The following is a 14,971-nucleotide window of genomic DNA, read 5'->3' on the forward strand; positions in this document are numbered from 1 at the left end:
AAAGTGTTTGGCCAATAAAAATCAGTTCTCTTATTCTTTTACTCAGTAATGTTTATAGATTCACTATTATAAACAATGTACTTTGTAAGGCAACAGGCTTAAAAGATACAAAATATGAAATTTTTGTTCTCCAAAGATCATGTCTAATGTGCCAAGAGATATTCCAACAAATTTGAAAGCAACTGCTAGAGATTTTTTTCCCATTGGAGAGAGGCATAGATAGTGAACCTATATATATATAATTTTAGGTAGGAATTAAATTTTTAAATATCTTTTCACATTAGCTTTATTTCTATAGGATACTGATGTTGAAAAGTAGGAGACTATTAAGAATAAATGAGTCAGGCGTGGTGGTGCATGTCTGTAATCCCAGCTGCTTGGGAGGCTGAGGCAGGAGCATTCAAAGCCAGTTTCAAAAGTGAGGCACTAAGCAACTCAGTGAGACCTGTCTCTAAATAAAATACAAAATAGGGGTGGGGATGTGGCTCAGTGGTTGAGTGCCCCTGAGTTCAATCCCTGATACCAAAAAAAAAAAAAAAAAGAAAGAAAGAATAAATGAGAAGAAGCTGGTCCAGTGGTGAATGGTTTTGTTGCTTTCAGAAGTTTTTCAAGCAGTCACCATGTCAACCAACACAGATGTTTCTCTTTCTTCATATGATGAAGAACAGGGATCTAAACTTATCTGAAAAGCTAAATAGGCACCATTCGTACCTTTTGGAATGGCAGGTCTTGCAGTTGTTGCATGTGGATTATACAAATTGAAGAACAGGGAGATACAAAAATGACCACTCACCTGATGGACATGCCTGTGGCAGCCCAAGGCTTTAGTGTAGGAGCAATGACTCTCCGTATCGGCTATTCCATGTGTCAGGAATTCTGGGGAAAACCTAAACCTTGGAAGAAGAGATGCTGTTGTGGTCTCGTTGGAAGTGCTTGTTTTTGTTAGATATCTCATATTGAGGTTATATGTTTATGTCAAAAGTAAATCATTTGAGTAGTATTTTCAATAATGGCTTTTTTTCTTGCAGGCTTGATTTGCCTGGTGACCAAATTCACTGTGAATTGTGATTAATTCACTGACTAGGTCATTCAGGGAAGTCAAATTAACACAAAAGAAATAAGTCACCCACATATGCTTGATAGCATTACAACACTCACCTTCTTAATGCTTATGACAGAAGTTACTTCGAAAGAAGATAGCAACCAGTACTGAGTACTCCCAATTTGCTATAGAATATCACACACATGCTTTGGATGTTGGGTAGGAATCCTATTTAACCCAGTTAATTTAACTTTTTTCCTTCTTACCTAATGAACTGGTTTAAGAAATTCAGTTTTTTAGTGTTGGTTGGCTCTTGAAAAACTCTCTCATAAAAGTGCATGAAGTATAACTTATAAATCTTCCCACAACTGAGAGAGAGAGAGAGAGAGAGAGTTTAAACCATACCTGGAAAGCTTACAACAGAACTGCATAGAAGTAGTATTCATTTCAGAATCACCCTTGCAAACATGAGAATGACTCAATGATGGATTCCACATTAGCTCTTTTATAGTTGCATAATTATAGTTTGTTGTCGTTGTATTAGAATAATTTTTAATGTCATCTTGAACTAAAAATGTGTATCTAAGCGCTAATACAAAGGTAAATGAGGAACACTTTTTAAATGTGTGCATTATGTTTATTTTCTCTGTAAGAATTGAAAGTGGTAAATTAAACAAACTACCTAAAATGGAAGCAATTGATGGTTTATAAGCAAGCTTGTCGGCTCAGACATTATACACAAACTTTGATAAATTACAGGATGTGTTAGTGCACTTGTAAAATCCCCTTGTCCTACCTGAACTTTGTATTGTTATGAAAGTAAATGAACACATAAAGAAAGAATAAATGAGGAAGCTTGACAACTATCCCTTGAAGAAATTAAGCATTAAAAGAAGGCCTAGGCTGGGCATGGTGGTGCATGGCTGTTATCCAGTTCCTTTGGAAGCTGAGGCAGAAGGGTTGGTAAATTCGAGATCAGCCTGGGAAATGTACAAAATCCTGTCTCAAAAAATAAAATAAAAAGTGCTGTAGAGTAGCTCAGTGGTACAGCACTTGCCCAGCATGTGTGAGACCCTGGGTTTACTCTTCAGTACTGCTAATATAAGGAAGGAGAAGGAGGAGAAAGAAGGGAAGAAGAAGAAGGCATAGTTATGTAGGTTGGTGAGATCAGATCAAAGTTTCCCCTCATCTTCTGCAAAATTAACAATATCCTTCTAGGAGTTTCTCTATTTTTTTCAAGTTATTTAAAATGACATTATTGATAAGTTAATGATACAGAATTTTGTTTGTTTCATGGCCAATATTAGCACTTCTTCACCCTAAACACACACACACACACACACACACACACACACATATACATCAATTTTATGGAAATTAAAGTCAGCATAAATTCCTTTGGATAATGTAATTTTCCCCACAAATTTATTTAACCTACATCACAGTTTAAAGGCCAGAAAAAAAGAATGTATTATTTATGAAGTCTGGACAGTGCAGTTTATTTTTTACAAATACATTTAGAAGATTGTTTAAAAAAATAAAGTAAACATGTCACATAGTTTACACAGTTTAGTTATAATTAGTATAGAATTCTCCTTTCCTCTTTGGCAGGAATGGTCAGACCCCAGAAGCTATCTCAAAATGTCCAAATTGATTGCAGCTGTGATTTCTGGAAGTCATTTCAAAGGAGAAGGAAACTTATTTGCTACCCATTAGGAAGATTAGTGCATTTTTCAATTTTCTGATAATTCAGAGCCTTCTGAGGAGTGGGGAAAGTAAAGGACCTTCTAATTCATAATGGAGGACAGAGGTTGGCGTAGCTAAAGGGAGTGAGTGCCTTTTACAGCTCGGACAGCACGGCGGGCATTTTAGACCAGTTACCTCTAACATTTGTAACCACTCTGGAAGCAAAACACTGTTTTTCCATTTAACATAAAAGAAAAACTCAGCCATAAAAATGCTTCCATGAGGTGCAGACAGCACAGGCAGTGAGATGCTGAACAGGCATCAAAGCCCAGGTCTGTTGGATACATTTGAGAGCCCTGACTTTAGACTTTGACACATACAAAAAACAAAAGTAGGCAGAAGACATCCAAAAATGACGGCACACCCAAGAGAAGACATTCTAAACAGAGGCCACCTCAAGGATCACTGGCCTATAAATAATCAGGAATTGGTGTGTGAGAAAATTCATTCAGCACGTGAACATTTTGACCACAGAGATCTGACCATCATAGGCTTTTTTGGTGTAAGCATGGGAGTTCTGTCTATGTTTACTTTATCTCTTGTTTGATTTGGATCACAGGTCTCGACCCTTTATCTGAATTTGTCTAGAAGTTTCCAGAGCGCAGCCATAACTTCCTTATTCCTCAAGCTGTAGATCAAGGGGTTCAACATGGGTGCCACCACGGCATAGAACAGAGCAACCATCTTCTCCTTCTCCACCGAGGAGGCAGAGCGCGGGCCCAGGTAGGTGAAGATGGTGGCCCCAAAGCACATGCAAACCACAGTGAGGTGGGAGGCACACGTCCCAAAGGCTTTGCGACGTCCCTGGGTAGAACGAATGTGCAGAATGGCAGCCACTATATGAGCATAGGAGAAGAGAACCAAGGAACAGGGAAGCATGATCACCAGGAATCCTGAAAGGGCCACCATGACCTGGTTGAAGGAGATGTCCACACAGGCCAGCCGAAGCACCGCCAGGGTCTCACAGGCAAAGTGGTTAATAACATTGTGACACAATGGCAGTCGGAAGGTGATGATGGTTTCCATTAGTGAATTTGAGAAACCAGCCACCAGGCAGCCGGCCACCAGCCCCAGGCAGAGTCCTCCATGCATGATGACTGTGTAGTGCAGGGGGTGGCACACGGCCACGTAGCGGTCATAGGCCATGGCTCCCAGCAGGAAGAACTCAGAACCACCCAATGCCAGGGAGGTGTAGAGCTGGAGCACACAGCTGTGGAACGGGATGCACTTGTGGGCTGAGAGCAAGTGGGCCAGCATTTGAGGGGCAACACTATTTCCATAACAAAGGTCCACCAGGGACAGAACACTGAGGAAGAAGTACATGGGACTCTGAAGCCTGCTATCCAGTCTGATCAGAAGAATAATGAGGGAATTCCCCATGGTGGTCACCAAGTACATGGCCAGGATCAGTACAAAGAGGAAAACTTGGGTGCCCCAATCACTGGACAGCCCCAGCAAGATGAACTCAGTGACCCATGTCTGGTTGTTGATGCTCTGGCCCATTAGCTTCAGGACTGGAAAGATGGTTGGCAGACCACACTGAGTGCCTGCCCTTCTGAACTTAGAGCTCATCCAAACTCTGCTTGAACACTTTCATGCTGAGGAGCATGGTAGAACCCAGCTGTAAAGCTAAAACTCAAGGAGAAAAAAAAAAGTCACATCCTTAAAATCAATTTATTGCAGCAAAACTTATCCCCAAAATATGCTCTTAAATGGAAAATTTAAGAAGGAAATTAATGAAGTATTTTAAACTTAAGACTCTGTTCAATTTAGTAGTTATTATAGGGAACAGTTTCTATCTTTGCAGTGAGAAAGTTTGGGATCCACATGAATATTTTTCACAGTTCTAAATGATGTCCAGTGCCATTTAGCCTCTATAGTTCACTGGGTTTCCCCTCTAGGGATCTCAGACACAATCCTACTCACCCATCCTTGGTGGAATACATCATAATACCATGACTATTTAAATAATCTTGTACTTTCTGTTTTTAAGGAAATTTGAATTTATTTATGTGGCTTTCCCTTTTACTTTAGAGTATCAAGTGGAGAGCTTCCTCCCCTCCTGCCTCACACCATGGCCTGCTTGAACCAATCAACTCAAAATGGTGAACTTCAAGAATCAGGTATCACATGAAGGAAAGTACATATAACTGCTGAAAGAAATCTCAGGTCCCACAGGTGAATTTAATGAAGTGTTTCATCATACCAGGATTCTACTTAATAATACTTTTTTTAAGGAAGGTTTTCTAGAATTTGGGTCTATTGTAGTGCAATTCCTGCTCAAAATAGTGAGTAGAGAGACAAAGGGGTCTCAGAATCTTGAAGAGTAAGAATTTCAGAACATCCCCATATACAAATTTCCTTTTTCCTTCACCTATATTACTGAAAACCCCAAATTCCCAACCAAAACAGAGAAGACTCAAAACCATTTAGCTCAGGTGCATCTATGGAATAACTGGATTATTTCAACACAAGCTTGATTTCTCTTCTTGAGCTTCTTGAGCTTCTTCTCCTTTCTGTATAGGATAGCACAAAGGCCTAGGAAGAAATGGCAGATGTGCACCTGGGGATAAGTGAGGGACGCTGCTGGGTGTTGATCTTGCTTCCTCAGCTCAGCTCCTGTCTGGTTCCTTGTCATCTTTGCATTGCCCTCTCATCTCTTCTTTATCCCAGAACACTTAGACAATGAACACCAAGTGGACCCAGTTATAGTGCCTGAGCCGCATTTTCATTTCAAGTAGTTAGCATAAAAGATCTGTGTCACTGGGTCATTTTCCTGCAGCTCAAACATTCTATTTTCATTTTAAAAGATCCTTTCCATCAGGCTGATATTGCACGGAGAAACAGGCATTCTCCTAAAACTGTAGTCTATCAACTTTCACATGTATTAAGTCTGGAAACTGGCCTAATATATCAGTTTCTCAGAGGTTTAAGCATATAGTTATGCAGTCATAATAAAAAGAAAAAGTAGTAAGTGAGTACACAAGTGGAAATAACCTTAAAATTTATAGATATCTTTTTTTTAAAATGTACCAACTAAGCAATCTATCCTATAAGCTAGAAAAGTACTTTATATTCTAACCAGCTCCAGATGGGCAGTTGTGGGAAGCATGTTAGATAAAGCATGTTTTCCAAACAGAAATTCTGCATGGACTTAAAATAGTTGATCTCTGAGAGAGTTTTTTCTTCTACTGTCTTCAGCAAAGCCAAGGCCTCTAGGCCATGCTGATAGGGACCAACGCTTCGAATCTGGAGTTGAGTCCTTAGAAGACTCAAGCCCATCACAGGGTGGAAACCCTTAAATTGCTTAGAGGGTTCTGGCTTCCCAATAAAAATATCTAGAACATAGTTTCTGTGGATGTATTTCCACTAGAGAACAATTACATTAAGCCATCAAACCCTGAGTCTTGAAGAATACAGGACAGTGATGGATTTCAGGAAACTAGTTTCATGACTCATGTTGTTGAAAAAGTGTCAAAGAGGCAAAAGAATTCTCAACTCACCTTTGGAGAGCGAAGGCCATCTGTGCCTTCTAAGGATGGCAAGGCTGGGGATGTTTGGAATTTGAAGATAGTGCAGTTGGAAGAGTAAGTTTCTCAAACTTTAGGAAGGGGGTCTCGAGGGGCCAATTATGCTGTTTACCAGATTCCTTTTCTTTCCCCTCCCCCTCTGTCTGGTCACTTCTGCTCCTAACATTCTAACCTACATTTTAACTTTGAAAATAGAAGTCTGGCTTCCTTGTCCCTGGGGCACAGCAAGGAGCACGCCAAACTTTAATTTCTTCAGGGAACGAGGTCTGTTTTCAGGGGTTCCACTTTGCAAAGTGAATGATTTCTCCCGCTTGGTGAGCACGCTACTTCTCCAATTCACAACACGTCCACATTCCTTCAGGCAGAGCTCCTGGTCCAGGCAATCCGAAGACCACTGGGATGCTCTGTGGGCATGATCTGATGTGAGCGTGGTCAGGGGATGTGCTCCATCCAGTTCCTAGCCAGGTGATACTTATCCCTGGCCTGCTCTCTATGTTTGCAATTCTACTACCACATCCTACAAACTTCGCAGGACTTTCACCTTTCCCTTTCTTTCAAGAAAGACACTTTGTCCTGGGTCAAATCTTAGAAATTTTAGTTCTCAGAATTTTTTATTAAAGTACAATCATCTCGTGTGAAAAAACAAAAACAAAAACACTTAGTGAGGATGGTAAGGCTTGTGCAGGGAAGTCTGCAGAAATACAAGGTACCTCTCTCTCCCCTTCCCTGAGAAGGAGAGTGGAGATTTCCATGGGTGCGTTCTGCTTGGGTGACCCCAGAAGGCTGCTCTGCTCCTCTGCTGGGCTAGCTGGCAGTGCCCTGGGAAACCTGACTCCTCCTGCCTTCTCCCTGGCTTGGGCTGAACCCTATGGCAAGGGCATCCTCTCCCCACTGAGGGTCTAAAACCACTTTCTAAGAACAATTCCTCTGTGTGGAGAAGGGTCCCTGCATGAGCCCTGGGCCTGCAGAGAGAGGCAAAGGTGCCCCATCAGTCCTGGACCTTAAAAAGAAAAGGAAAAAGAGGCAAGATGAATGGGGAGGGGAGGGGAGAAGAAGAAATTGTGCTCAAGCTTTCAAAATGTTGCTGAAATCTGGCATAACCACAGTTTTTTCTCCTCTTATTTGCTCTTCTCTTTACTGTGTGGATTTATTATCTTATTTTTATTCTTTTAACATTTTTTACATGGCTGTAGGAGGGAATGGATGAAAATGTCCTTGTAAAATGTACTTTCTCACCTTTAGGTCTTAGAAGTTAATTTTCCCTTATAGTATATAACAGAAAAAAGAATGGATTTCATTTTCCTGTTAGTACAGTTGTCCCAAGCTCATTTATTCTATATTACACATTTTCCAAAATTTATTTAAAATTGGAAATTTTTCCATACTAGATTCTCCTATATAGGACTTTTCATTTGTGGATTCATTTTGATTCATTGGTGTATTTTTCTTTGTCAATACCAATACCATGGTTTTAATTGTCATTACTTTATAATATGCTCTGATATATTAGGACAGTTATCCTCTCATTTTGTTTTAATTTTTTCTTTAAAAAACTTTTTGATCATTCTTGTTTGATATTTGTTTCTTTCACGTGAAGTTTCAAATCAACCTAAGTATTATGTTCAAAATGTGTGATAGAAATGGATCATTATTGCCTTGAATTCAACTATTCATTTGAGCAAATCTGATTTTTCAAATATTGATTATTCTTCATCCAGAAGCAGATATCATTATACTTATGTTAGGTCTTCTTTTATATCTTTTCTCAACTACACTTTCTCATTAAAGTCTTTCATATCTATTAATGTATTTACTTCTATTTTTATACAGTTCATGCTGCTATTGCAAATGGAATTTTTTCTATTACTTTCTATAGTCTATATTCACTATAGTGTAGAAATACTACTGATTTAATTGCACCCGGTCACTTTGCTAATTTCTCATTATTACTAATAATTTGTTTATTGAATGTCTTAAGTATTTCCAAACATAAATTCACAGGAATTATTCTCTATGGCAGAGACTATTCACTGTCCAACAATATCCTACATGATATTTCACTGTCTCCTTTATAGCTCAAGTGAAAATATTGGTCTGGTCAGACAGCTGACATGCAGAAGATTCTTGAGAAGAAAAACATTTATTGTTGCAAGTTCTGTTTTTTAGGGGTTAATTTTACTCAGAACTATGCCTATACTACCTGACTTTTGGGCTAATCACAGTTTATGAACAGATATTCCAAAAAGCAATAAGAATGGGGATTACAAATTATACATAGTAAAGTTTCTATACATGCATTCTTTAGGATCAGGAAAAAGAAAAGATACCCAGTCTCATAACTGCAGTTTGATAATAGCTGGCCTGTGCAATAAGAATATAATATGTACACAAAGATTATAATGAAAACTATCATTATTTATAGATGGAACAATTATTTATCTCAGAAAATTGTTCAACAATCTATTAGCCTTAATGAGAGAATTAGATATAAGACCAACAGTAGCATTTCTGTACACCAGCAATAACCAACTTAAAAATGAAAATGAGTGACATTTATAACAGCAAATATTTATGAAGTATTTTGGAACTGCTTAACGGAAAATGTACATTACTTCTATGAAGCACCTTGACAAAACTTTCATTCCTCCCAATATTCTTTACCTTTTTCTATTTTATTTTCTTCATAGCAATCAACACATCCAAGTATACCTTAATTATTTCTTATATTTACTATATGCTTCCCTCAAGCAGCATGAAAGCTCTCCAAGGGAGCTTTTCAGAATTTTTACCTTTCACTATTATATCTCCAACACCTGGAAGAGTGCCTGACCTGTAATAAGCATTTCATAAATGCTTGTGAACAAATATGGAGAAAGTGTTAATTCTCTAAATAAAACATTAAAAACTTTTAATGACTCTAAAGACATTTTATACTTTATATTTGATAATATAATATTATAAAGATGTTACTACAAAAGTAATATTCAAGTTCCATGCAAACCCAATCAAAACCTTAGATGGACTTTTTGGGGAACTAACAAAATTCACAAAAATGTATATGGGATAGATCACTCTGCTAATAGCTGAATTAACTTTGAAAATAAATTAATTTCCCCATCCTATTTGATATACTGCATACTATATGTGAAGACTTACCACAAAACCAAAATATTTTTGAAAATGAACAAAATATCACATTATGCAAGGGTAGACAAAATAACAAACCGAAGAGAATAAAGATCTCACAACAGATTGTTAAGTAGGTAAACCTAATGGTATATATTAAAAATACTACAAATGAATGAGTAAATAATTGACTAGTTAATAAAAGAATGACCTCATGGGAAAAAATATCACTGGATCTGTATTTAACAACATATGTATAGTGCATATCAGATATGCCAAAGAAATAACTATGAAAGATAAAGCTGAAAATTTAATTAAATAAAAAAATACAATATCTGTGGCCTAGCTGCAGAATGTGTTTTAGAAAAACAAAACTTCAAAGCACAAATCACAGGCAAAACCCAAAAAGTGATAAATTTGATTAAATGAAGATAAAATCTTTCTGTTCAACAAAAAATTCCATGGACTAATTTAATGGAGAGATGGCAGATTGGAGGTGTATATTTTCAATAGCTGTAACAGAAACAAACTAATATCTATTNTATATATATATATATATATATATATATATATATATATATATATATATATATATATATCTCAACAAAAAAATGACATAAAAGTTAATGTAAAATTTGGCAAAGAAAAGGGACATGCTGTGTATAGCAATGTAAACCCAAATGGCTGATGATTTGATTCATTCAGTTAATATTTATTTGTGCCTACTATTGTAAAGGCACTAATTCATATGCTTGTAGTGAACAAAACAGAGTCCTGCCCTCTGTAGTAAAGGTGGGAGGTGGACATTTAAAAAATGAGTTAGTAGGAAAGATAAATAGCAGGGTGAGAGGGAATAGAAGTGGAGGCCAGAATATAAGCTTGCAGTAACAAATAGGACAGTCATGTCAGCCTCAGTAAAAGGTGTTAGATGGATGAAGAATTGATGGGCATTCATGGATGTCCTCTCCATGAATGGTGATTGGAAAAGCATGCACAGAACAGTTTGGGATGAGAGCAAGTGAGAATCAGGAGCTGAGCACATGAAAACACACTTGCACTGAGTACTTATTAGTGCAATGCAAAATAAAATAATTGTATATATTTTAAACTAAAAATTATTCAAAATATGCCAAATATTGGTGTGATTGCAGATGTTTAAGAAACACTTGTGTATTGAAGTAGGAGGGCAGATTTTAAAGCCAGTATGCAAAACATTATCTATGAGCTAGCAACTCAGTTCCTTTGTGTGTACTCAGGACCTCAAGTGAATAATCACAGGATACTGGGGAGTTGGGAGCCACTATCATGATTAATAGCTAGATCAGGGTGAACAGCAGAATAGCGAACTAACAATATGTATGGATTTTTAAAATATTATGTCTAGTGGGAAAAACTAATATGTAGCATAAGATAAAAAAGTAACACATTATATATGTAATTTATATAAATATTCATGTGTATGTGTGAGTGTGTACTCTCAAACATAATTATTTCATTAAACACATTAGAATACTTGTCCAAAAGGCAAGAAAGAAACAGAAAATGAGATAAAATAATTAATTTATTTTTAAAAAGTAATGAGGGCCTGTGTAAGTGATCATGTCCATGTTCCAGGAAGATTTTTTAAACTTATTCTGTTTATTCTCCTATTCTCTTATTCTTTGTAGATTTTATTAAAGACAACTAAAATAATAAAGGATGTGTCAATCAACCAATTATCCAATCAGCAGGAATTTAACAGCATTGTCAAGGCACCAAGAAACAAATATGATAACATCCATACCCTTGCTGTCTAGAAGCTGACGGCCTAGCTGGAGAACAGAAGCAGACTCCACTTGAACAACTGAAGAGCCTTTTTGTTTTGATACTTGCCACGTGTTTAACAGTGCAGGGATACATAGTTAAGACTGTAATGTGGAGAGCCAGGCTACCAAACTAACCCACATTTCTTACAGGAAAACACATAGTCATCATTTCCCCCATCTGTATTGTCTCTGGACAGTTGGAGGGAAGGAGGAAGCCTTGAATCTTTTCCTTTTTTCACTAGATTTTCCCACCCACTCTTCCTAAAGCACCAATCACTTCCTTGTTCCTTAAGCTGTAGATTAAGGGATTAAGCATCGGGGTCACTACAGCATAGAAGAGGGCAACCATCTTCTCCTGTTCTGCTGTGGAGCCACCCACAGGTCTCATGTACATGAAGATGGCCGTTCCAAAGCACATGGAATCCACAGTGAGGTGGGAGGTGCAGGTCCCAAAGGCTTTGCGACGTCCCTGGGCAGAGCGGATGTGCAGAATGGCAGCCACTATGCGAGCGTAGGAGAACAGTACCAGAAAGCAGGGAAGCATGATCACCAGGAATCCCGAGATGGCCACCATGACCTTGTTGAAGGAGATGTCCACACAGGCCAGCCGAAGCACCGCCACGGTCTCACAGGCAAAGTGATTAATGACATTATGACACAGGGGTAACTGGAAGATGATGATCGCCTGCATCAGTGAACTTGAAAGACCAGCCACCAAGCAGCCTGCTGCCAGCCCCAGGCACAGCCCTCCATGCATGATGGCTGTGTAATGCAGGGGGTGGCACACGGCCACATAGCGGTCATAGGCCATGGCTCCCAGCAGGAAGAACTCTGTGCTGCCCATTGCTAGGGAGACATACTGCTGGAACACACAGCTATGAAATGGGATGGACTTCCGGGCAGACAGGAAGTGAACGAGCATCTGTGGGACAGTGCTGTTGGTGTAACAGATGTCCACAAAAGACAGAACACTAAGGAAAAAGTACATAGGTGTATGCAGCCTGCTGTCCAGCCTGATAAGGAGGATGATGAGGAAGTTCCCAAGCACAGTCACCAGATACATGGCCAGGAACAGGACAAAGAGGGAGACCTGGGTCTCCCAGTCACTGGACAGTCCCAGCAGGATGAACTCACTCACCCATGTCTGGTTTTCTCTGCCCATGAGCTTCTGAGGACAAACCCCAAGTTACAAACCAATAAAGACCAGATGTCTTATCCTTAAGTGGGGAAGATTTTATTCAAATGCTTGGACATTTGAATCTAAAAAATTAACTTGTGAAACTTGACATCTAATTCCTCTTCTTGACATCTGATTCCTAATCATGGGTTTGGTTCATGTCTTTGTTGGATACCTGTTTGTCACTACCGACTGCCTCAGAATCCACAGTGAAATAACCTTTTAACCTCTGAATTCTCTAACTATGAAAATATTATGCTCAATTTTCATCCTTTTATAATCAGAAATTTGAGAGTTCAACTTAGGAAATAACAAACCTAAATAGATTTTAAGAGGCAACCAACTCTAAAATCACATTTTAGAATCAGTAAAAAAAAAATGCTTAATCTTAAAAAAATCTTCCCATAATTTTCTCCATGTGAGTTAGAGTATAAGAGGAAATAATCCCAGATAGTATGTCTTTCTCTTTTAGAAGAATGTCATGAAATTGGTTAGCACCTGCAAAGAAAAAGAACCAAGTCAACAATGGATTTCTTTTAGATGACATAAAATTAAATACTTGGCACAAATCTTAGCCTATTGACTAAGAGGTAATGGGCATCGGTCTACACAACCTCACTGATTTTATTGGTATATATCCTGAATAGTAACAGTTCAGTTCTGGAGACGAGGATGTGATGGAAAGTAAGTTAATTAAAAGAATTAACTCATGGGAATGAACATTCTTCCCCTTTACTCTATTCTCATCTCAAAAATGGACTGTTTCACTGGCTGGAAATGGTCTTCTTTCATCTTTGTGCTGTTTTCCTAGCTTATGGAACTAGAGAATAATACTTCTGCCTCCTGGATATTGTGCCCAGACTTTGTAACACTGATGGTGTAATAGAACTTCAGAAAGTTCAAGGGCTCTGTGTTCAGAAACACCCTAGGAGTTCTTAGTAACCTTGTATTCATACTGTACTTCAATCCTAAGTGATTTCCACAAATCTCATGGATGAGTCAAAGTCCACTCTCAATTTGTCACATACTCTGTCCCTCTAATTGCTCCACCTTTTAGGAGGAAAACATGAAACTCATCCACAGCTATCCCAACTGGACAGATCTGCTTGTCGTCCATGATCAGGTGGGACCACTGAACACACGATGAGAATCACACTTTGCATTGAACATGTGTGTGACAGTAAGAGCAGCTAGCATCAGATCAAGAGGGTGCTGGGACATTTGGACTAACCAGCAGGTAAAAGTCCTTCCTTTATCTGCAAATGAATTAAGCTTGATCAATCATTCCTGTCTGTTAATTATGTAAGAGATACCAGCAGGAGGCTATAGAGTTGTGCTAAATGTTCTTTAATTATTTGTTATTTACCCTAGAATTCAAAAGATTAGAAAGTCACATTGGAATATTTCTATCATGAAGAGGAAACTTCCCTTTTTATTCCTAAAGAAAAAGGAAAAGTTGAAATATGAAAGAATCACCAGCATCCACAATAGATACAAAACAGGATTAGTGGTCTCACAGGGAAAATTCAGGACTCTCAGTGGAGCTTGACCACAAACAGACACTATTCAGAAACCAGCTCTGAGAAATGATGGAGTAGTCCCTAGTTCTGCCATTACATAGAAACAATTCATGTAAAGAGATTCTGCTAGCAGAGGACTAAAAATAATAGTGCGGTGATAGTTAAATATGACAGTTACTGAGTGTGTGTCAGGTGCAAAAAGGAGACTTCGTTGAAAAGTGTGGCTAATAGCAATCTCTTGGAGTTTTAAGACTTACACTTCTTCCAAAATAATAATAATTCTCCCCGGGCCTCGTGGTGCACACCTATATAATCCCAGCAGCTTGGGAAGCTGAGGCAGGAGGATCACAAATTCAAAGCCAACCTCAGCAAAAAGTGAGGCACTAAGCAACTCAGTGAGACTCTATCTCTAAATAAAATACAAAACAGGGCTGGGGTTGTTGCTCAGTGGTTAAGTGCCCCTGAGTTCAATTCCTGGTACCAATGATAATAATAATAATAATTCTCCTCTAAGGATTTGACAAAGAAAAGCTTGTTATGATCTTTAGCCCATAACTTCCCTTGAAGGCACAGAATGTTACTGATTAGAGAGAGAATAAAAAATCCTGTGGTTAGCTGGTCATATCCTTGTATCAGCTTCATGCCTTTCTAAGTGCCTCTCCCTGGGAATCAATGAACTGCTTTGCTGATCAACTTGCATTTCCTTTTTTTTTTTTTTCTTTTTAATTTTTTTTATTGGTTGTTGAAAAACATTATAAAGCTCTTGACATATCATATTTCATACATTAGATTCAAATTGGTTATGAACTCCCAATTTTACCCCAAATACAGATTGCAGAACCACATCGGTTACACATCCACATTTTTACATAATGCCCTATTAGTAACTGTTGTATTCTGCTACCTTTCCTATCCTCTACCATCCCCCCTCCCTCCCCTCCCATCTTCTCTCTCTACCCCATCCACTGTAATTCATATTTCTCCTTGTTTATTTTCCCATTCCCCTCTCAACCTCTTATATGTAA

The 14,971-nt window shown here is 38.3% G+C and overlaps 2 protein-coding genes and 1 pseudogene across 2 annotated transcripts; 1 reads left to right on the plus strand and 2 right to left on the minus strand.

The window, feature by feature from the left end:
- The first annotated feature begins 620 nt into the window (after positions 1 to 620).
- On the plus strand, positions 621 to 946 carry LOC107149087 (annotated as a pseudogene).
- A 2,412-nt stretch (positions 947 to 3,358) lies between these two features.
- On the minus strand, positions 3,359 to 4,291 carry LOC107149088 (olfactory receptor-like protein OLF3). The gene has a single exon (XM_015493865.1). It carries the CDS (start codon positions 4,289 to 4,291, stop codon positions 3,359 to 3,361), a length of 933 nt encoding a protein of 310 aa, XP_015349351.1.
- Positions 4,292 to 11,487: 7,196 nt separating this feature from the next.
- Positions 11,488 to 12,411, minus strand: LOC107149155 (olfactory receptor-like protein OLF3). The gene has a single exon (XM_015493919.1). It carries the CDS (start codon positions 12,409 to 12,411, stop codon positions 11,488 to 11,490), a length of 924 nt encoding a protein of 307 aa, XP_015349405.1.
- Between the last annotated feature and the right edge of the window lie 2,560 nt (positions 12,412 to 14,971).

The sequence above is a fragment of the Marmota marmota genome, unplaced genomic scaffold (genome assembly GCF_001458135.2).
Source record: "Marmota marmota marmota unplaced genomic scaffold, marMar, whole genome shotgun sequence".
In the NCBI taxonomy this organism is placed as follows: domain Eukaryota; kingdom Metazoa; phylum Chordata; class Mammalia; order Rodentia; family Sciuridae; genus Marmota; species Marmota marmota.

What these genes read in the sequence shown, in the direction of transcription:
- LOC107149088 (XM_015493865.1), bottom strand. Translation starts at nt 4,291, where the DNA reads ATGGGCCAGAGCATCAACAACCAGACATGGGTCACTGAGTTCATCTTG.
- LOC107149155 (XM_015493919.1), bottom strand. Translation starts at nt 12,411, where the DNA reads ATGGGCAGAGAAAACCAGACATGGGTGAGTGAGTTCATCCTGCTGGGA.